General features: G+C 45.1%; 1 protein-coding gene across 1 annotated transcript in view; it reads left to right on the top strand.

The window, feature by feature from the left end:
• Positions 1 to 22823, top strand: part of PPFIA2 (PTPRF interacting protein alpha 2) — a 342348-nt gene that overhangs the window by 269907 nt on the left and 49618 nt on the right. Inside the window, 7 exon segments of the mRNA XM_030214146.1 lie at positions 3526 to 3588; positions 7557 to 7648; positions 12373 to 12508; positions 13485 to 13705; positions 17381 to 17618; positions 19680 to 19709; positions 21174 to 21304. Of these exon segments, the coding sequence (XP_030070006.1) occupies positions 3526 to 3588; positions 7557 to 7648; positions 12373 to 12508; positions 13485 to 13705; positions 17381 to 17618; positions 19680 to 19709; positions 21174 to 21304 (911 nt within the window).

Genomic DNA, 22823 nt, shown 5'->3' with positions numbered 1-22823 from the left:
ATTGACACTAATTGGCTCATTATTCAATTAGGGGCCCTTTTACTAAGCCGCATAGGGGCTTACGAGCACCCAACATATGCCAAATTGGAGTTACTACCCGGTTACCACGTGGCCCTTGCGGTCATTTCAATTTTGACGCACATCCGCTATGCGCATCAAGTGCATTTGACGCACGTAGACCATTACCGCGTGAGACCTTATTGCTAGGTCAATGGCTTGCGGTAAGGTCTCAGATCCAAAATGGAAGCGCGGCAGTTTTCATTTTGCCACATGTCCGTTTTCACCAATAATTTAGAAAAGGCATTTTTTGTAGGTGCGCTAAACCATAGTTCTGCGCGTGCCCAAAACACACGTCTACACTACCGCAGGCCATTTTTCAGTGCACCTTAATAAAAGGACCCTTTAAATTGTGCACACAGGCGGGTCATTGGCAATATTCCCTCTAAGCTGAGGGGGAGTACTCCAACCTCGTTGCTGCCAGTGGGGGGTGGTGCTCCAATATCAGGCAGGCTCCCTGGAGTCCTGCAGAGCTTGCCTGTCCCTTGCTATTGAAAATGTGATATTGAAACAGCACCACCTGCTGGCTGGAATGTAGGTGGAGGACTCCTGCACAGCTTAGAGGGAACATTGGTCGTGAGTGGAGAATGGACTTGGACTGCATACTGCAGTTAGTGGGAGGTACTAACTAAATGCTAACTAGCACTTAATGGTCCTTTTACTAATTTGCTGTAAAAAGGGCCCTGCATTAGCGGCAGGGACCTTTTTGCTGCACATTGCGTTCCTTTTTACCACAGCAGGTAAAAATGGCTGAAAATAGCCATGGCCATGCAGCGAAATTGCGCTTACCGCCATCCATTGAGGTGGCGGTAACTGATTACTACTGGGTTAGCGCCACGCCTATAATTATGGCAAAAAAATGTCCGTAACACCGAAAAATGGTGCACGCTTGAGGCGGAACTACTGCCAGCGGCCATGTTGGGCTGGTGATATTTCCGTCACTGTGTTGAACGTGCTCGGCAGCCTTTGCACTTATCGATATGTTAGTGTTTGCTGTTAAGATGATTAAGTGCAAAAACTTAATGTGCTTTAGTAAAAGAGCCTGTATGTGATTCTTGCATTATAGTGTAGAGTACATCAAAGAACACACTTTCACAAAGAAAACCAGAAAAGATACAAAGGAAAGATAACAAAATACATGATAACAGTCCACTGAAAAGGAGAGGGGGAACCAAAAACAGAAAGTCCATAGGAAACTGGATACAAAATTCAAAAAATCAATATACAAAGAAAAATCAATATACAAAGAAAATGCAATGTTCAAAAAAAATATTAGATTTTGTGCAGTACTAGGCTATAAATTCCAATGTCAATGTTTGTTTGGTAGTGACTAGTTAGTAGAATTGACTAATTTATGATTTTCAAATCAAAGTTAGAGCTGCTATAGCTTAGTAATTGAGGAGGTCTTTTACAAAGCAGCGGTAAGCCCAACGCAAGCTTACTGCTCGCTAATCCGGAACTACCGCCGGGCTACCGCAGCAACCCGGCAGTAGTTTCCACCCCCCAGCGCATGCCACTTCTGGCGCTACAAAAATATTTTAATTTTTGTAGTGCAGGTGTTTACTTAGCGGTAATTGGGCAGTGCCGCGTGCTGACCGGTTATCACTGGTTTAGCATGGGCGGCGGTAAGTGCCTCCCTGAAATGATCGAGTGGCAAGTGGTTCACTTGGCGTACGGCCATTTCTTTTTTTAAAAAAGACAGCCCTTTACCTGCTGCAGTGAAAGGGGGCCTCAGCGCGCGTGAAAAATACACGCTGTTGCCAGTGCAGGCCCCCTTTTTACCGCAGCTTGGTAAAAGGACCCCTGAGGAAGCTTCCTTACTGCTGCCCTTTCTGTGTTAATCTGAACCGTAAACTCAGAGGTTTAGGATTCCATCTTGATGAGGTTCAGATTGCTCAATTATTGCATTTTCTTTCCCAGTCTCTATATCTATGGGTTCCAAACCTGGTCCTGGAGGCACTCCAGCTAGTCAGCATTTTTAGGCTATTCACAATAAATATTCATAGTAGATGATGGCAGAGAAAGACCTGCAAGGTCCATCCAGTCTGCCCAACAAGGTAACTCATATGTGCTACTTTATGTGTATACCTGACCTTGATTTGTATCTGCCATTTTCAGGGCACAGACCGTAGAAGTCTGCCCAGCACTAGCCCCGCCTCCCAACCACCAGCCCCCCCCCCCCCCCCCCCCCCCCCCCCCCCACCGGCTCTGCCACCCAATCTTTGCTTAGCTTCTGGGGGGAAACTCATGAATCAATATTCATGAGGGAGATTTGCATGCACTGCCTTCGCCGCATGCAAATCTCCCTCACGAATATTGATTGTGGATATCCTGAAAACCTGACTGGCTGGGGTGTCTCCGGGACCAGGTTTGGGAACCATCGCTCATTCATTGGTGGTGGTTCTTCACTCCTTGGTCACCTGTCACGTGACTGTAGCCCTTTTATACCATTGAGTACCAGAGAACAGACTATGGCACTTTCAGCTCTTCCAGAATTTCTTTTGATGGAACCCAGTGGGAGGAAAAGGGATTTTGAGAAGTATTCACTGCAGTGGCATAGCTACGTGGGGCCTGAGGGGGCCGGGGCCCCCGCCGCCACCTACCTTTACTTTTGCTGGCGGGGGATCCCACTCCCCTCCAGCCGATGTCTTCTCAGTCCTTCCTGCTCTTCAATTTGTTTGCTGACGTTACGTGCAGGACGTCAGACTCAGAGAACAGTTCTGTTCTCTGAGTCTGACGTCCTGCACGTACAACGTGCAGGACGTCAGCAAACAAATTGAAGAGCAGGAAGCAACTGAGAAGAAGACATCGGCTGGCGGGGAGTGGGATCCCCCGCCAGCAAAAGTAAAGGTAGGCTGCAGCGGCGGCGGGTTCGCGGCGGTGGGGGGCGGCGGCAATGTCGGTGGTGGGGGGGGGGCGGCGCCGGGGGGAGGGCTAAAATGTGCCCCCTCCCCCCGGGCTCTGGACCCCTCCCCCACGGAAGGCTGGCTACACCCCTGATTCACTGGCTATGGCTGACTCAGTACTAACTAGGTAAGTTTAGTTTTTCAAGACTAAGCAGCTTGTCTTTACTGGGGAAATTTTAGCCACCCAGATTTAGGATAATTATCGGCCACAAGTCTATCCAACTAGGGGCCCTGTTGACTAAGGTGCATTAGTGTTTTTAGCATGCTTACACTTAGCGCGTGCGCTAACCGTGTAGGCGCCTATAGGGATATTGTAGGCACGTACATGATTAACTTGTGTTAAAAACGTTAACTCGCCTATAACGGTGCTTAGTAAATAGGGCCCTTGGTTTGACTGGAAATCAGCTTCAGTTAATTGGCCAGACTTTGGCCAGTTGTCAAATGCTCGGCATTCTTCTGAAAATTGAGCTCTGCGCAGCTAGAGTTAAACGTGCTTAGATAGTAAACATTGGTATTTTCATTTTTATCCATTTTCACATTTACAAATTTGTTTCCATTCTAGAATATTTTAATCCAAGACTCTGAAAGCTTCAGAAAACAGCTAGAAGAATCATTGCATGATAAGGTGACATGTTTCGCATTTTATTTCCTAACTTTGCATTTCTGCTGTTTTTAAAATCACGTTTGATAATTCATTTATATCCATCAAGTTTGGTATTGTATCTACATGATCTAACCAGAACAGTTCCGACAGATATATGCAAGCATGTGCATATATATCCCTGTCTATTTATATCTATATATACACATCACGATTAATTGGTATTTCCGAATAGAAGAGAAAGGATCAAAATAAATGTTTATTAATTTTTGCCCTCATACAGATGGAAATTTGCATTCACCTGAAAATTAAAAAAAAATGTCAGAAATTGAACGACAAGAAAATGTCATAATTAAGGATCAGAAATTCTGGTTATGTTCTGGAAGTGTGTGTTGGGTTTTGTTTGTTTTGGTTGTTGTTTGCATCGTTTGGAAGTAAAAAAAAGGTCAAACAAAATGGAGAAAAGGGACGGTAAGTAAAAAGAAAAAATAGAAAAAGGTGGGTGTGGGCAGTTCTTTCCGAGAAAACTTTCACGCTTGTCTAACTTAAAAAAAAAAAATGTGTATCCACATCCCTCACCCTGCCTTTTATCCCATCCACGGGTCTTCATGAAAGAGGACAACAACATTTTAAATTTCTGCCATGGAACAATATAATACTACTAACAGGAACCCATTCAATTAATCAATTATGTTCATCAAAACATATAACAATACAGTGACGGCCAACAACATATTGTTCTATGACAAAAATTCAAAACAATGCTGTGCCTTTTTGAGAAGGAACAAAAACATTGGGAGTAGAGAGTTGCACGGGGACAGAAATCTTACCCATCCCCGCCCGTCCCTGCTGGAATCTTACCCGTCCCCACTGGAATCTTACCCATCCCCATCCATCCCCGCAAAAATGTAACCCATCCCAACCCGTCCCCGCAAGAATTTAATAGTACATAAAAGAAAATTCCAGTCAGCTCCCTCACTCTCTCTGGATTTGAGCCACAGCACAGTAGGCAAGGAAGGAATGAAAGCTGAAACTTGGAACACTCTGGTGTGCACATGTAAGATTTGTCTCTGATTTACTGGCACTGTGTGCTGAGAGGTCACCACATGCACGCGCCAGTAGGTCAGGTGACATCCGATGCTCATGCCTGTGTCGGAGCTGAGGTCTGCTCATCAGCCCGGGAGCAAAGAGGATTAATTGTAACATAGTAAGTGACAGCAAATAAAGACCTAAATGGTCCATCCAGCCTGCCCAATAGTCACACTCATTATCAATTCATGATTAAATCAATGAGTGTGATATTATATACTTGATTATGGTCTTTCTTTTGTGTTTCCGGAACATAGACCATAGAAGTCTATCTGGCCCTTTCCTTATGTTCCAACTGCTGGAGTTGTCGTTGAAGCCCACTCCAGTCTATTCATCTTCTCATTTGTGGGACACAAATCGTAAAAATCTGTCCAGAACTGTCCTTATGTTCCAGCCACTGAAGTTGCTGTCTAAGCCCTTTCTAGCCCATCCTAAACCAGACTTCCATATATTAGACATGGACCATACAAGTCTGTCCGGTATTGGCCCTAGTTAATCACAGCCAGAGTCGCCATCTAAGTATTACTTCACACATCCACACACATGCAGCCATTTAAGGTTAGGTTTTTTATAACTTCCATTTTCTAATTGGAGATCCTCTGTGTTCATCCCTCGCCTTTTTGAATTCCATCATCATTTGTGTCTCTACCACCTCCTTAATGGAAAATTTTCCACATTTGTACTGTTAAAGCAAGGAGGAAGAGGAGGAGAAGGAGACAGCACTCAAAGAACTTGGTACTCAGTAGATGAGAGGCTGGTGCAGGTGTAGCTTACACTTCCACAGGAACCACGCAGAACTGCTTCCGTCCCCGCAGGAACCCCACAGGAACTGCTTCCGTCCCCACGGGAACCCCACAGAACTACTTCCGTCCCTGCGGAAATCCAGCGGGTTCCGCAGGATTCCCGCAAACCCCGTTCCCGTGCAGCTCTCTAATTGGGAGTCAGTCCTGCCTTTGGAAACCCCACAGATGTGGTCAGAAGTGCGGTGAGAGGGCCTTGGGGGAGCGCCCGAGGGATTGGCCTAAAGCCTGGGATTCTCTGTGATTTCGAAGGTGCCAATTTATTCCCTCTCATTTGGTTAATAAAAGTTTGATGAATATTGGACATGTATTACTAGGACCCACGGTGCAATGACGGTATAATTGACGTCTATCCTTAGCAAGATAAATATGCTGACACTGTGCACCTTTCACAATAGCCAATAACATTTAATATTAGGTGGTCTCTATTTAGGCGTAGAATTTATGATATTGGAGACTATAGAAAACATTATACCCTAGAGAAGTATTTCCCAAACCTGATCCTGGAGACACCCCAGCCAGTCAGGATTTCAAGATACCCACAATGAATATTCATGAGAGACATCTGCATGCAGTGGAAGCAGTGTATACAAATGTCTCTCATGAATATTCATTGTGGATATCCCGAAAACCTGACTGGCTGGGGTGCCTCCAGGACCAGATTTGGGAAGCACTGTCCTAGATTGATTTTATGTTGAGTAGTGCTACAGGGTCATTTTACCAGATAAGCAGATGTTTAGCCAGCTCTGGAAATCCAGAAATTCAGTACCAGCGCCAGGACATAACCCAGCATTGAATTTCTTGGTTTAGTGCCGGCAAAACACTGATCATCGCTGGCTGAATATCAGGCCCCTAGTTTTTCACTATTTTTTTCTTTGCTGCTTGTATTTTTTGTTTCGTTGTGGGGTTGTTGTTTTTCTTTTTCTTTTTTTGCATTTGTTTTGAATATTTTCATACAGTTCCAGAACTGCCCATGAGGATATAGGTATATTTATATATATATACCTGAATAATCTGATCCATAAATAAATTCATCTGTAGTTTATAGGATTGTGACTCACTCAATACTGGAGGATAACTAAAGGGCAAATATAACAAAGCAGCGGTAAACCCAACACGGGCTTACTGCTTGCTAAAAAGGGATGTACCGCCGGGGTATCGCAACAGCCCAGCGGTAGTTCCCACCCCCAGTGCACGCCATTTCCAGCGCTGCAAAAATATTTTTATTTTTGTAGCGCTGGTGTGTACCCGGTGGTAATCGTGCAGTGCTGCCCGCTGCCTGGTTATTGCCGGGGTAGTGCAGGAGCCCTTACCGCCCCACCTTAGTGGAGGGTGGTAAGTGCTCCCACCCGAAATGGGCACGCAAGGGCGTTGCCAGACTTCAGTGGGAGGGGGGAGCCAGAGCACGAGGTGAGGGGGCACATTTTAGCCCCCCCGCCCCACCACCACCGCCAACTTTGATGACCCCTGCCGATGATCCTCTCAACCCCCCCCCCTCCCCACCAACCCTCTCCCGCCGTCACCGTGGGCTACCTTTGCTGGCGGGGGACCCCAATCCCCGCCAGCCGAGGAGGTCCTCTTCTTCTTCCGAAGGCTTCGGTCGTTCTGTTTCTGACGTGCAGGACGTCAGACTCACAGAAACAAAACGAAGCCTTGCAGACCAGCCAGCAACAGATGTCAGACTCACAGAAACAGAACGTTGCTGGCTGATCTGCAAGGGTTCGTTCTGTTTCTGTGAGTCTGACATCCTGCAAGTACAACGTGCAGGACGTCAGAAACAGAACGAAGCCGTCGGAGGAAGAAGAGGACCTCCTCGGCTGACGGGGATTGGGGTCCCCCACCAGCAAAGGTAGCGGGGGGGGGGGGGTCGAAAGGGTTGTCGGCAGGGGGTCAAGGGCCACATTCACAGAGATATTATAAAATACTGCAGCGTGGCAGGATGCTTTTTATACATGCATCCAGAGCCCGAATGGGCAACAAAATCACGGTTTTGCTCCTGCACAGATACTGCTTCAGGTTTTCTCTGGCGCCCTTCCCTTCATACTCCTTTTGTTCCCCAACAATTTGTGGTGTACAGATATCTGAAGGATGTTCCATTTTCAGGAAAGGCTGGCAGAAGAAATTGAAAAATTACGGGCCGAACTCGAGCAGCTGAAGATGAGAACCGGCTCCTTAATTGAGCCCACGCTGTCCAGGTAATTCTAGTAAATTACTGTCCTGTTAGGAAAACAGATTCTATATGGGATTCTGTGATGAGAGGTTAATGGAGAAAGTAACGTTTGCATTCTCCTGAAAACAGAGGGGGAAGTAATAAACTCGGCCATTGGCTACAATACACTGACATATCTGTGATCTGGAAGAATTGCAGGTCCACATATTTCTGTTTTTTGGTTTGTTTTTTTAATATGTGTAGTATTATCACATAATTTAACATGCTGAATATATATGTCCGCTGGTAAATGCACTTACCCCTGGATTCTATAATAGGAAGAGGCTAAAACCCTTCGTATTCCCAAAGACCAATACATGATTAATCAGCTCTGTACTGAACACGCTTATGCCCATGGCCCTACCATCTCTCCTACGTCAACCCACTTCATCCCACGCTGTATATCTTCATGCAAGCTCAGTGGCGTACCGAAGGTGGGGTGGTAGGGACGGTCTGCCCCGGGTGCATGCTGCGGGGGGGGGGGGGGGGGTGCAGGGAGCAGCCGCACGGCTGTCGGCTCCGCCGGTTCCCTGCTTCCTCTGCTGTTACTTCCCTTTCTGGAGCAGAGGGAGCAGGGAACCTGCGGAGCTGACAGCCGTGCAGCTGCTCCCAGCACCCTAGCAGGTAAGAAGAATGCACCTGAGGAGGGGCTTGGAGGTGATGCACCAGGGGTGGACGGTGATACACCGGGGGGGGGACGCTGCACCTGGGGGGGGGGGGAATACAGGGGTCATTTTACTAAGCTACGGCAAAAGGGGCCTTGTCTGGCATCAGCGAGTGTTTTTGGTGGGCGCTGAGGCCCCCTTTTACTGCAGTGGGTGGAAGACTGGGGTTTTAAGTAATGTCCGTGGCAAGTGAAGCACTTCGCACACAGCCATTTCGGGGGGGGGGGGGGTGAGAGAGAGAACTTACTGCCACTCATCGAGGTGGCAGTAAGGGCTCCCACGCTAACCCAGCCGATTACTGCCAGGTAAACACTGGTGCTACAAAAATAACATTTTTGTAGCGCGGGATGGTGCTCCATCATTTTGAACCTGTATGTGAGAAATCTCTGTTCAATTTGGACTTCTAGCTGATGTTTTTATAACTAGGAAAATGTAGTACGAGATAAGTTTCTTGATCTTGTAGACATACTGAAGGCAGAAAAATATATCAGCTTCATCATATAATCTGGGCTCAGGCCATAGATAATTTTGTAGATGAACGTATGTGTTAAAGATGATTCTGGCTTTGATTGGTAGCCAATGTAATTTAGATAATAATGGGGATGTCCTATTGAATTTTGAAGAATGGAAGTCACTGTCTTCTGGAGAACTGAAAGTATCTTTATTGTTGACCGTACCTACAAACATTAATTATGGGGTCCTTTAAGTAAGGTGTGCCGAAAATGGGCTGTGCTTGTGTAGGCGCGTGTTTTGGACATGCACAGATCCATTTTTCAGTGGGCCTGTAAAAAAAGGCCCTTTTTAAAATTTTTGCCGAAAATGGACGTGCGGCAAAATAAAAATTGGTGCACGTCCATTTTGGGTCGGAGACCTTACCACCGGCCATTGACTTGGCAGCAAGGTCTCACGTGTTAGCCGTGTAGTAATCATCTCCGCACATAGAATGATGATTACCACCCGGTTTCTGCTGCGCGCCAGAAAATAAAAATGATTTTCCGGCACACGTAGCAGACACGCATCAAATGAAATTACCGCAAGGGCCACATGGTAGCCAGGTGGTAACTCCAAATTGACACACATTGGGTGCGAGTAGACGCCTACACGGCTTAGTAAAAGGGCCCCTATGTACGACTATGAATGTATATTTGTAACCCATTCTGGGCGTTATCGATAGAGCAGGCTAAATACACGTATAAATAAGCTGTGAGATTGGCCACACGTTGAACCTTTTGTTTATTTTTGAGTATTAAGTATAGGTTATGCAGATCTATAGTTTATTCCTTGGTTATGACCATTTCTTACTTTGAGTTTGCAAAGACGCTAATAAGACTTTTTTTCCAGTATGTTGAGTGTCTCTGGAGCTTGTAGATTCATCACAATTGAATTCCCATTGGCAACAGCAACAGGTGAAATCAAATTACGAAGGTGTTGTATCTTTGATTGACTCATGGGATTTATTGTTAAGATTTTCTTTAGACCATGTAGCACCAGTAAATGAATTATGATTCATGGAGGATCTAGATAAGTCCCATGGTATTCTGCAAAAGTTGTTATCTGTGAAAAGGCAAACCAGACAAGTAGAGACAAGGGGAAGGAGAACTGTTGAGTGAAGATTAAGGGACCTTCATCTACAGTTGAAGAGGTTACCGTTCCTTATGTCAGTCTATTTTACTTGTAAGATGTAAGACTCTTTAAATTATTCTCATGAACACTTCAGGAATGTGAAGGATTTGACTGCTAAGCCAATTGCAAGGTTATCTATTTATTGGTCACCCTGTTGTGAGGAAGTAATAATTATTTTTTTTCTGAAAAGATTTGATTATTCCTGTTTGGCAGGCAGAAATAATACTGAAGTATACCCTGAAGATTGTCCTGTGTGATGTGATTTTTTTCTGTCTATGACCAGAGGTTTTCAGTCCAGTCCTCGGAGCACACTTAGCCTGTCAGGGTTTTCAGGCTAACGCACGAGACCTTACCACTAAGTCAGTGGGTGGTGGTAAGGTCTCAGGCCCAAAATGGACGTGCACTGATTTTTATTTTGCCACATGTCCATTTCGGGCAAAAAAAAAAAAGGCCTGTTTTGGAGGCGCTCTGAAAAATGGCCCTGCGTGCGTTCAATACATGTGCCTATACCATCACAGGCATTTTTCAGTGCGCCTTAGTAATGTGGGACTTTCCCATGCGCTAAGTCCAGAATTAATGTGATGCTTATGGGAGATTTTTTAAAACAAAATTTAATGCAGGTCCTGTTGTCATTTGCATGTGGCACCTCTATACAGTTAACATGGGAGCATTTAGGAGGTGCTAGGTACCCCCGTGTTAACCTTGCATTACCCAGTTACGGCTAGCTGGATAATGCGGGAATGCCCGCTCTCCACCAATGACGCACCCTCTCTAAAAACAAGTACATTTAAAAAAAATAATGCATGGGTCATTGCATGCTAACATGGGAGTGGAGGAGTGGTCTTGTGGTTAGAGCACCCCCCACCCCGCTGGGGGCTTTGGATCATCTGGGCCACGACATTTTGTGGGAGTTTGGGGGGGGAAGCCCCTGCCCTGCCCTGCCTCCCTCCAGATCTCCAGCCCTCCTTGAACATGGAAGGGGTGGGATCGTCGGGGGGACCGGAGCTCCACCGGACCTCCAGCCCTCCCCCCCCCCCCCCCCCCGTCGCTGGGTGGGAGGGTGGGAGAGCGTTTGGCCGGCGACGGCAACAACATTTTCTGGGGGTTTGGGGGGATCTCTAGCCCCCTGTTCGCGTTCGCTTTGGGGGGGAACGGGGGCCTGCCAGCATGCAACTGCATGCTGGACAGGGCTCACCATTCCTCCCCAATGATCCGCAAAGTCTAACGCCAGCTCAGAGCGCTGGACACTGATCATTGGGGATGAATGTGTTAAGGGCTGATTAGCATGCATTTGCATGCTACTTGCGCTAAGAGCCCTCGAGTGCGTTGTTTCAGGCGCTCGAAGGCTCTGATCATGGGTCGGCTGCAAACTCCGGTGCTAGTATGGCGTTAACAGCCTCTAGCGCCGGAGTTTGCTTTTGGTCATGAAGGCCTTAGATTGTGAGCCCTCCTGGGACAGAGAAATATCCAGAGTACCTGAATGTAACTCACCTTGAGCTACTACTGAAAAGGGTGTCAGCAAAATCCAAATAAATAAACAGCAAAATACCTCAAAATACTTTAATGTGTTTGCAGTAGCCTGTTCTCACAAGCTAACCAAATGTTAAGGGCTTAGGGGGTCTTTTACTAAAGATTAGCTCGAGTTATCTGCAGCAGGGCCCCGTTTTATTCCTGTGTGCCCTGCTGCAAATAACTTGAGCTAACCTTTAGAAAAAGACCCCCATACTGCCCTGTAATAAAATGCCCCCCCTGCCAGTGTTTTCTTTTATGCTCTGTTATCCTTAGTGAAAAAAACTATTTTTGGATGTTAGGTTATTACTTAACCTGCACTGTGCTAAAAGAACGCGAATGAAAGGCGAATATTGCACGATTTTACCTTTTAACATGTGCTAGTGCCTTAGGTGAATCCAGGGCTTTTTTTGAGGGGGTACTTGGGGGTACTGAGTACCGGCACCTTTTCCATTGTCTGCTAAAATTGACCCATGGTCCCCAAGTTTTAACGAAAGGGCTCAGGCTCTACACATCAATTCTGCCTTTTCATAGATTTCTGTGACTGGTTGCAGGAGGCCTGGCTAAGGTGGGGTAGGTCCCTCAATGATCACCCCACCCCTGAAGGGTGGCCTGGCATTTGAGTACCGGCACCCTTTTCGCTAGAAAAACTTCACTGGGTGAATCTATCATAAGTATTGCGAATGGTGTGGTCACATCAGAACGTTAATGTAAATTTAATGCTGAATCTCGATGGTAGAATTGTCTTATTGATGTCCTGTGCTGACTGCCATTTTTTAAAATTGTATAAACAAAAATCCAGTGAAAAACAAAATGATTGAAGCCAATAAACAAATTTACAGAGAAATGAATTATATGCTAAAATTTTTCTTTCAACACTAATTATTTAAAGTGCCAAGTCCTTCTCTTGTAGACCCCATCTGGACACGTCTGCAGAACTGAGGTATTCAGTAGGTTCTCTGGTTGATAGCCAGTCGGATTACCGGTCAACCAAAGTAATACGAAGGCCTAGACGAGGTCGCATGGGAGTTCGAAGAGAAGATCCAAAGGTTAGATATTTTCCTCCCAAAATTCAAAGCTGTTTAACCACCCAGAAATGGCCACTGACCGGTTAACTAGTGTTTTTTGGCCTAACTGGGAAAATTGAACAAGAGGTAACTGGTTATCTCTGCTGAATATTCATGGTCAGCGCTGAAAAGTTAACCAGCTATATCACACGATAACCGGCATTATTCAGCACTGACTGACTAAGTTTAGCGGTCTAATCGGACCACATAAATAACAGTCCTATCTTTGTCCTCTATTAACTTAACCAGCCAGCGCTGAATATTTGCTTAGCCGATTTTAAGTTAGCGCTGGCAACCCCCCCCCCCCCCCCCCCCCCGGGTATTCAATGCCGGTCAATCATTTTAATCATGAGAAGACAGATGACAAAATACATAGAGGAATCCTGTTTAGAAGGAACGGATCTATGGAATCTTAGCGGAGATTGGGTGTCAACGCCGGTAATTGGGAAGCAAAACCAGTGCTGGGCAGACTTCTACGGTCTACGCCCTGATCGTGACTGAATAGATATGGGTGGTCTGGAGTGTAAATTTTAGGGGCTTCGACGTTAGCTTCAAAACTTAGTACAAGAGTGCTGGGCAGACTTCTCCGGTCTGTGCCCTGAGAATGGCAAAGACAAATCAAACTCTGGTATACATATAAAGTATCACATACCATGTAAGATGAGTTTATCTTGTTGGGCAGACTGAATGGACCTTTCAGGTCTTTATCTTCCGTCATTTACTATGTTACTATTGAGACAGTATCCTCACCTGGAGGAGAACAACAAGGTCTGTGCTTGGTAACAGGGCTGCTTCTAGCCAGTTTTTTAAAATTGTATATGAGATAAATGTTTATACTTTTAGTTCTATGAACTCCTGAAAGAAGAATTGAAAATCAAGTTTGTTGTGGTGAGCTGTTTTTGGAGATACTGAGGGATGTCAGATAAAAGTACACATTATTTTCCATTTTATTGTATAGGTAAAATCTCTGGGGGACCATGAATGGAATCGAACTCAACAGTTAGCAGTCATGAGCAGTCATACTTTTGAAAGCGACACTGAAATGTCCGATATTGATGATGATGATAGAGAGACTCTGTTCAGCTCTATGGACCTTCTCTCACCAAGTGGACATTCAGATGCTCAGACCCTGGCAATGATGCTTCAAGAACAGCTGGACGCTATCAACAAAGAAATAAGGTACCATCTAGAATCTCTGACTTCAAACATGCTTAAGACCAATACAGAAGGTTCTAGTAGGGAGAGAGATGATCAAACAGTGATTGGGGTCTCTAGTGACCAAAGGGGGGTAATTACATAAGTTATTTCTAATATGGAGGTGCAGGCCAAAAATTCCACTAGCAACATTCCATGTAGAAGGCTGCGCAGGCTTCTGTTTCTGTGAGTCTGACGTCCTGCACGTACGTCAGACTCACAGAAGCAGAAGCCTGCGCGGCCACATTGGTGATCTGCAAAGGCCGACTTCTACATGGAATGTTGGAATAGCAACATTCCATGTAGAATCTCAAATAGTAGCAACAGTGGAGGAGTGGCCTAGTGGTTAGGGTGGTGGACTTTGGTCCTGGGGAACTGAGGAACTGAGTTTGATTCCCACTTCAGGCACAGGCAGCTCCTTGTGACTTTGGGCAAGTCACTTAACCCTCCATTGCCCCATGTAAGCCGCATTGAGCCTGCCATGAGTGGGAAAGCGCAGGGTACAAATAAAAAAAAACCCACCTCTTCCCTGACGAAGTCATGAAATGAAGCATGAAATTTCTGAATAAGGGATGTTTATAAAAGAAAAAAAAATAATATTACATACAAAAAACACAGACTAAAGGATCAATGACGATGGAGGAATTCTGAAGATCCTTCACAATAGGCTAAACTGCACTAAAAATGTATTTGTGCCTGGAACGGGTTTTGAAGACGTGGACGTGTGTTAATCCCCGTACTGCTCTAAGAAATTTTGTCCAGCTCTATGTGAAACACCTAATTATTGGCATTAATCGCCCCCCCGTCTTGCTGTCTGCTGTTCTCCTCAAGTCACTTCACTGGCTTCCTATCCACTTCCACATACAGTTCAAACTCCTCTTATTGACCTATAAGTGCATTCACTCTGCAGCTCCTCAGTACCTCTCCACTCTCATCTCTCCCTACATTCCTCCCCGGGAACTCCGTTCACTGGGTAAATCTCTCTTATCTGCACCCTTCTCCTCCACTGCTAACTCCAGACTCCGTTCCATTTATCTTGCTGCACCATATGCCTGGAATAGACTTCCTGAGCCGGTACGTCAAACTCCATCTCTGGCCGTCTTCAAATCTAATCTAAAAGCCCACCTTTTTGATGCAGCTTTTAACTCCTAACCCTTACTCACTTGTTCTGAACCCTTATTTTATCATCCTCACTTTAATATTCCCTTATCTCTTGTTTGTCCTGTTTGTCTGTCCTAAGTAGATTGTAAGCTCTGTCGAGCAGGGACTGTCTCTTCATATTCAAGTGTACAGCGCTGCGTACGTCTAGTAGCGCTTTAGAAATGATTAGTAGTAGTAGCAGCATTAGAGCGCATGGTGTCCAGATCAAGTGCAACTCAAAAGGGAATGTGACCGTGGGAGGGGCATGAGAGTGTAGGGGGTGCTGCAAAAACTTGCACATGTTACACAATATTGGGTCTCCGTGCCCAGCTTGGGTGCCTGCATTTTCACCAGGTTTCAGCAGGTATAAATCTAGCACCCTCAGTCTCTCTATGATGATAATGGGTATGATGTCTGCATTGTGTTGTACTTTATTATTATCATTTGTTGCATTTGTATCCCTACTACTTAACATTTCTAAAGCGCTTCTAGGGTTACGCAGCGCTGTACAATTTAACATGGAAGGACAGTCCCTGCTCAAGAAGCTTACAATCTAATAGATAAGAGTGAGACAAATATAGGACAATCAAGCCATTGTGACATCACTGATGAGGTTGGCTCTTAGGCATTGGTGGAATGAGGCATTATGACATCACAATCTCAGCTCTGGTTAAATCACTGCTATATGTAATACTACTACTACTACTTGACATTTCTATAGCGCTACTAGGGTTACGCAGCGCTGTACAGTTTAACAAAGAAGACAGTCCCTGCTCGAAGGAGCTTACAATCTAATAGATAAGAGTGAGACAAATATAGGACAGTCAAGCCATTGTGACATCACTGATGAGGCTGGCTCTTAGGCATTGGTGGAATGAGGCATTATGACATCACAATCTCAGCTCTTGTTAAATCACTGCTATATGTAATACTACTACTACTACTTGACATTTCTAAAGCGCTACTAGGGTTACGCAGCGCTGTACAATTTAACAAGGAAGGACAGTCCCTGCTCAAGAAGCTTACAATCTAAAAGACAGGTGTAAATCTAGTATCCCACATTTCCCCACCAATTTGCAGGCTCAATGTGGCTTACATTATGCCGTAATGGCGATCGCCATTTCCGGGTAGAGAATTACAAGTGGTAGTGCATTAAGGCGCATAAATGGTAAAGTAGAATATAATGTGGTATTCCATTGAAGTTCCTGAGTAATAGAGTGAATTATAACATAAGTTAGATAATCAACTATAGAAAGTTAACAATAAAATCCCCAAATGGGGTGAATTCTATATAAGGCATCAAAAAAGCTCTATTGTATAAGCCATGCTTAAAGTTAGGCAGGGTTTATAGACTAGCATTTACGCCTGGGAATCGTGCCCAACTTTAGACGTGGCCATTACATTAAGCATGTAGCTCCATTACTCCTATAACAATGCACGCTAATTTTAAGAACGCCTCTGTTCCACCCATGACCCTCCCTCCCTCCCATTTCTGTGCCCTCATTCAGATTGCGCATAAAATTTAGGTGTGGATTCCATTCCAAAATGTACACGTGTAAATTCCAATTAAATCTAATTCTAATCGTCTCTATTAAAAAGCCAATTATTGATGCTAATTACCTTGTTATCCAATTAAATTGCACACGCAAACTGCACACATGCCCAAATTTCCGCACGCAATTTTGGCGACTTTTCTAGAATTGGGAGATATTGCATAATGTTTAGAACTATTTGAGTTTATCTTGTTGGGCAGACTGGATGGACCGTGCAGGTCTTTTTCTGCCATCATCTACTATGTTACTATGTTCTCCTCCTTTCAATCATGGCAGTTATTGCTAGAGGTATGCATGGGAATGGTGGAAGAAACAGAGGAAGAAAAGTGGTTGATCCTCCCAAGACACCTAAGGATCACTGGAATTTCATTCTAATTAAATGTTTAACGCGATTAAATGAATGTAGTTGAAATAGGCAGGGCCGCCGAGAGCCGGGGCCGGGCCCCCCCCCACTTGAGGTCGCGTTGCGACCTCCCCATCCGAGGTCGCCGGGCCCCCCTCCACCCACTGCCAGTGCCGGGCCCCCTGATCTAACCTGAAGCGCCTTCATCTTCGCAGCAAGCAGCAGCAGGGCAGACCTCTCCTTCCTTCCCTGCCCCGCCCTCGCGGACATTACGTCAGGCGAGGGCGGGACACGGAAGGAAGGAGTGGCCTGCCCTGCTGCTGCTTGCTGCGAAGATGAAGGCGCTTAAGGTTAGTTGTGGGAGCGACGGAAGGCTTAAGGTTAGTTGTGGGAGCGACGGAAGGGCGGGCGGGCCTGACTGCAGCAGCGCCGGGCCCCCCCCCGGAGGCCCGGGCCCGGGGACTTTTGTCCCCCCTGTCCCCCCCTCTCGGCGGCCCTGGAAATAGGTGTAGGAAACATTTTAGTCTCATTTCTGAGATCATTACATGATGAATATTAAATACATTTTCTACTGTAGGGTTAACATTTGACAGACATTTTAACTTAGTTTTTTTTTTCTTTTAGGTTAATTCAAGAAGAAAAGGAATCGACAGAGCTGCGAGCTGAAGAAATAGAAAGCAGAGTGGCCAGCGTGAGCCTAGAAGGATTGAACCTTGCCAGAGTCCACCCGGGTACTTCCATTACTGCTTCGGTTACAGCTTCCTCGCTAGCAAGCTCCTCTCCGCCAAGCGGACATTCCACCCCTAAACTCACACCTCGCAGTCCTGCCAGGGAAATGGACCGGATGGGGGTCATGACACTGGTTAGTCAATTTCAGCCAGCCATTAGATAGGCATTCCTGCTAATACAGGGGTCGTTTTACTAAGCTGCACTGAAAAATGGCCTGCGGTAGGGTAGACGTGTTTTGGGCGCACGCAGAATCATTTTTCAGGGCACCTGCAAAAATGCTTTTTTTTTTTTTTAATTTTTGCCGAAAATGGACGTGTGGTAAAATGAAAATTGCCGCGTGTCCATTTTGGGTCTGAGACTTTACCGCCAGCCATTAACCTAGTGGTAAAGTCTCACGGTAACCAGGCAGTAATGACCTGTGCGCACCAAATGCCAATTGGCATGCGCCGTGCCAGGAAATAAAAAAAAATTGGGGGCGCGCGTAGCAAATGCACGCCAAAATGAAATTACCGTAAGGGTCACATGGTAGCCATGTGGGAACTCCATTTTGGCAGGCGTTGGATGCGCATACACGCTTGCGCGCAGGGGTGTGCTGGTAAATTGTTAACAGGGGGCTCTCTCTCGCCAGCAAAGTAAAAAAGAATTCAGGAGGTGCCCAAGCCCACATTTTGGGATCCATTTGTTAAAATAGCCATGGAGAACCGGCTCCCAAAATTCTTAAAAACTTAACAAACTGCTCTCGAGAGCCTGTGAGAGCCTGCTCCAGCACACCACTGCTTGTGCGGCTTAGTAAAAGGGCCCCACACTGCGTTTCCTAATACGTGAAATTTCGAAAGCTGCTAAAGACCTTCCTTTTCAGGAAATTTCTCCTGGTGGATGAGGTTTGATTTGAGAAATTCGAGTGAGTTATACTTCAGGTCTTAAATTTGAACTTAATTTTATTTCTGTTTTTGTGATTTGTACATCTAAAGTTGATCTCATGTGCCACATTTAACGGTCCAAGAAAACAGCAAGGCAAACGATCTGCAAACTCCAAGATGGAAGGACAAAAAAAAAAGCAGATCAGTAGAAAAAATTATTTTATTAATGACAACCAAATATTCAAATCAGCCCAACACTGGCCGTGTTTCGCCCAACTGGGCTGCGCCAGGGGCTATAAAACAAATGTAGGTGGGTGTCTTGTTTGTTTGTTTTTTAATTCAATTAAACTATATATTACCAATCTAATTCACATTTTATTTCGTTTATAATCTTTTAGCTTTTTGATATTTATGCTTATTTAAGCAGTGCTGCTAATCTTTTTGAATATAATACAATATAGAAACCAGGGGCGTAGCCAGCCTTCCGTGGGAGAGGGGTCCGAGCCCGGGGGGAGGGGGCACATTTTAGCCCTCCCCCCGGCGCCGCCCCCCCACCGCCGACATTGCCGCCCCCCCTCCCGCTGCGAACCCGCCGCCGCTGCATCCTACCTTTACTTTTGCTGGCGGGGGATCCCACTCCCCGCCAGCCGACGTCTTCTTCTTAGTCGCTTCCCGCTCTTCAATTTGTTTGCTGACGTCCTGCACGTTGTACGTGCAGTACGTCAGACTCAGAGAACAGAACTGTTCTCTGAGTCTGACGTCCTGCACGTATAATTACGTGCAGGACGTCAGCAAACAAATTGAAGTGCAGGAAGGACTGAGAAGACGTCGGCTGGCGGGGAGTGGGATCCCCCGCCAGCAAAAGTAAAGGTAGGCGGCGGCGGGGGCGGGTTCGCCGGGAGGGGGGTCCTGGGGTGAATCTGCGGGGGCCCCGGCCCCCTCAGGCCCCACGTAGCTACGCCACTGATAGAAACCCAAAATTAGCAGCGTTAAATTTGGAGGTTTTTGACTAGTGACGAGCTAGCCTGATATCCACAGCATGAGCAAAATAGTTCTATGTGGGATATTGAAGGCATTAACCCTATAAAGTTAATCAGAGCATTAACAACGAAAGCTTAAGCATCTGAAGTCTTTTCCTCCTATGTAATTCAATAGTAGATTAGTCAGAGGGTTATGTGCATTATTTAAGTTGAAACAGTAGGTTAATAGGCAACATACCACCAGTAACCTAAAACAGAAGTTGTATATGAAATACTGCATGGTGTATTTAAAATATATTCATGAAATCTGACTGCTACGTTTCCTTTCTATCGCTAACATTGCGCTGCTGATAGCCAAGTGATTTGCGAAAACACCGAAGAAAGGTAATATATATTTGCGTTTTTAATGGTGATTTGCTTTATGCTTTTCAGAGCATTCAGACAGATTTCATCATCGAGTGACTGTTATAATATTTGGATGTGAAATCATTTTGGGGGAGGGGACGAGGAGGTTTAGACCTAAGCAGTACTGAGCATTAGCACTCTTATCAGTTAACCTTGTGGACATAGTAACCCATAAAGTACATGAAATAGGGATGTACACAGGTTTGTTTTGGTTCATTTGGTCTTTTTCCCGATTTTCCACCATTTTTTTATTTATTCATCATACACATTTGTTTTAATGAAACTGTTTTAATGCATGTTTAGACTTTCTAATGAGCTTTAACTGACATAGAGTGTTAATTCCAGGGCTTTTTTTGAGGGGCTACTTCGGGGTACTGAATACCTGCACCTTTTCCACTGTCTGCTAAAATTGACCCATGGTTCTCATATTTTAATGAAAGAGCTCAGGTTCTAAATATAAATTCTGCCTTGTCATAGATTCTGTGTCTGTTTGCAGGGGGCCTGGCTATTGTGGGGTGGGTCCCTCAATGATCACTCCATCCCTGAAGGGTGTCCTGGCATTTGAGTACCGGCACCTTTTTTGCTAGACAAAATGCACTGGTTAATTCGTATATCAACACATGTTAAAGGAATGGAAAACAAAAATGAAGATGTTACAATGCCTTTGTATCGCTCCATGGTGCGACCGCACCTCGAGTATTGTGTTCAATTCTGGTCACCGCATCTCAAAAAAGATTTCGTGGAATTAGAAAAGGTGCAGAGAAGGGCGACGAAAATGATAAAGGGGATGGGATGACTTCCCTATGAGGGCAAGCTGAAGCATCTAGGGCTCTTCAGCTTGGAGAAGAGACGGCTGAGGGGAGATATGATAGAGGTCTATAAAATAGCGAGTGGAGTGGAATGGGTAGACGTGAATCGCTTGTTCACTCTTTCCAAAAATACTAGGACTAGGGGGCACGCAATGAAGCTACAAAGTAGTAAATTTAAAATGAATCGGAGAAAGTTCACTCAACTTGTAATTCAACTCTGGAATTCGTTGCCAGAAAATGTGGTAAAGGCGGTTAGCTTAGCAGAGTTTTAAAAAGGTTTGGATGGCTTCCTAAAGGAAAAGTCCATACACCATTATTAAATTGAACTTGGGGAAAATCCACTATTTCTGGGATAAGCAGCATAAAATGTTTTGTACTTTTTGGGGGATCTTACCAGGTATTTGTGGCCTGGATTGGCCACTGTTAGAAACAGGATGCTGGGCTTGATAGACCTTTGGTCTTTCCCAGTATGGCAATACTTATGTACCTTCAGTGCAATATGCATTTCCAATTGGTTTAGTAAGACTGCTCCTAAATTAAGCTTCTATGTAGGAGCCTGAGAACCTAAATTTAGGAGTTAAGTGGTTTTTTTTTTTTTTTTTAACATCTGACCCTTAATTTCTGCTCTTCTCAGATTGCAGTTGTTGAAGAGGATGGTCGTGAGGATAAAGCTACAATAAAATGTGAAACATCTCCTCCTTCAACACCTCGAGCTGTCAGGATGACTCATACCCTTCCCTCCTCATACCACAATGATGCCAGAGGGTAAGACACTGTAGGAATAATAAGCTCATAATACATGAAATTGTGTCCTTTTAATTATAATGATTAGACCGACTATATTGTATGTATACGAAATACTGACACTGATGAACACAGCACGGTATTAAAGGAAATAAATGTTGCTCTTGTTTCAGCCTAATTATTATAAATGGTAACATTGATTATACATTTCCTGCAGGCTGTGCTGACATAAATGCATTATAATATTATTGGAAACGCAACGATAATGTAATGTAAAAGCATTTTATAGCAGCAAGTCAATGAAATGTTAAAATTATTCTTAGTAATAAATTGCATGTATGTACTACTTTAATTAAGGGAAAAAAATAGCCATTCTGGGTCAGACCAATGGTCCATCTAGTCCAGTATCCTGCTTCCAACAGTGGCCAATCCTGGTCAGAAACCCAATTAGTAGCACCATTTCATGCTACCAATCCCAGAGCAAGCAGTGGCTTCCCCCATGTCCATCTCAATATCAGACTATGGACTTTTCCTCCAGGAACTTGCCCAAACCTTTCTTAAACCCAGATTCAGTATTTAGCGCTCCAGTGAGTTACAAAGAACTCAGTTACATTATGTTTAAATCATTTTTATTGATGAGAAATTCTCAAGAAACACAGCTGTAGAACTGAAACAACTCAACATGAAATCATCAACCATTTTATATTATCCCCCATGCCCCCCTTCCCAAACGAATCCCTCCCCCCCCCCCCTCTTTATGGGACTCATCAGCTCTCAACACAGTCCTCACCATAACACACATGTCTCTAATGTTCATATGTTCAACAGATGGCTTCGTGCTCCGGGCGTGAGCGTCATCCAGAATTGGCCCCAGCACTGTTGAAATTTCTTCCCTTCTCTCGATTCCAAGTCGAACAGTCCAGCACGCTCTAAGCGCATCAACAGCAACATTCGTGTCCGCCATTGTTGCAGTGTAGGTGCCTTGTGCGAGATCCACTCTGCTAATATGACCTGTTTGGAAGTGATAGTCGCTTTGGCCACAAATTCTGTAAATCCCTTGGGGCTAGGCTTTAAAATAGTCCGGGGTGTCCAAACAATAGTCCAGCATCATAGGTCCATGTTGTATTCCAAAGCTTAGATACAGAGAGCAGAATGGATTTCCAAAATTTCCCCACGCTCACGCAGGTCCAAAACATGTGTCCTAAAGTTGCTCCGGTCTCTCCACATTTTGGGCACTCGCCCCAGGAGGACATTCCCATGTGGAAAGCTCTTCTAGGAGCCACATGGATTCGCATCGCAAACTTATACTGCACTTCCCAATGACTCGCTGCTGCACTGATACATCTAATAGACAAAACATGTGTTTTTAATTGTGCGGCTGAAATTTTAATATGAAGTTCACTGCTCCATTGTGTTGCTAGTCTGATGTAGTCCGGCTCCTCTGTCGTGTCTCTTATGTGTCTGTGATGGAACGTGAGTGGAACTTCCTGCTGGGCCGTCAGGGAAAATGCTGATGACAGTTCCTCTTGTACGTCCTCTG

This window comes from Microcaecilia unicolor, chromosome 9, assembly GCF_901765095.1.
Source record: "Microcaecilia unicolor chromosome 9, aMicUni1.1, whole genome shotgun sequence".
Taxonomy (NCBI): domain Eukaryota; kingdom Metazoa; phylum Chordata; class Amphibia; order Gymnophiona; family Siphonopidae; genus Microcaecilia; species Microcaecilia unicolor.
The sequence above is the reverse complement of the archived record's forward strand: the minus strand, read 5'-3'. Positions and strand labels throughout refer to the sequence as shown.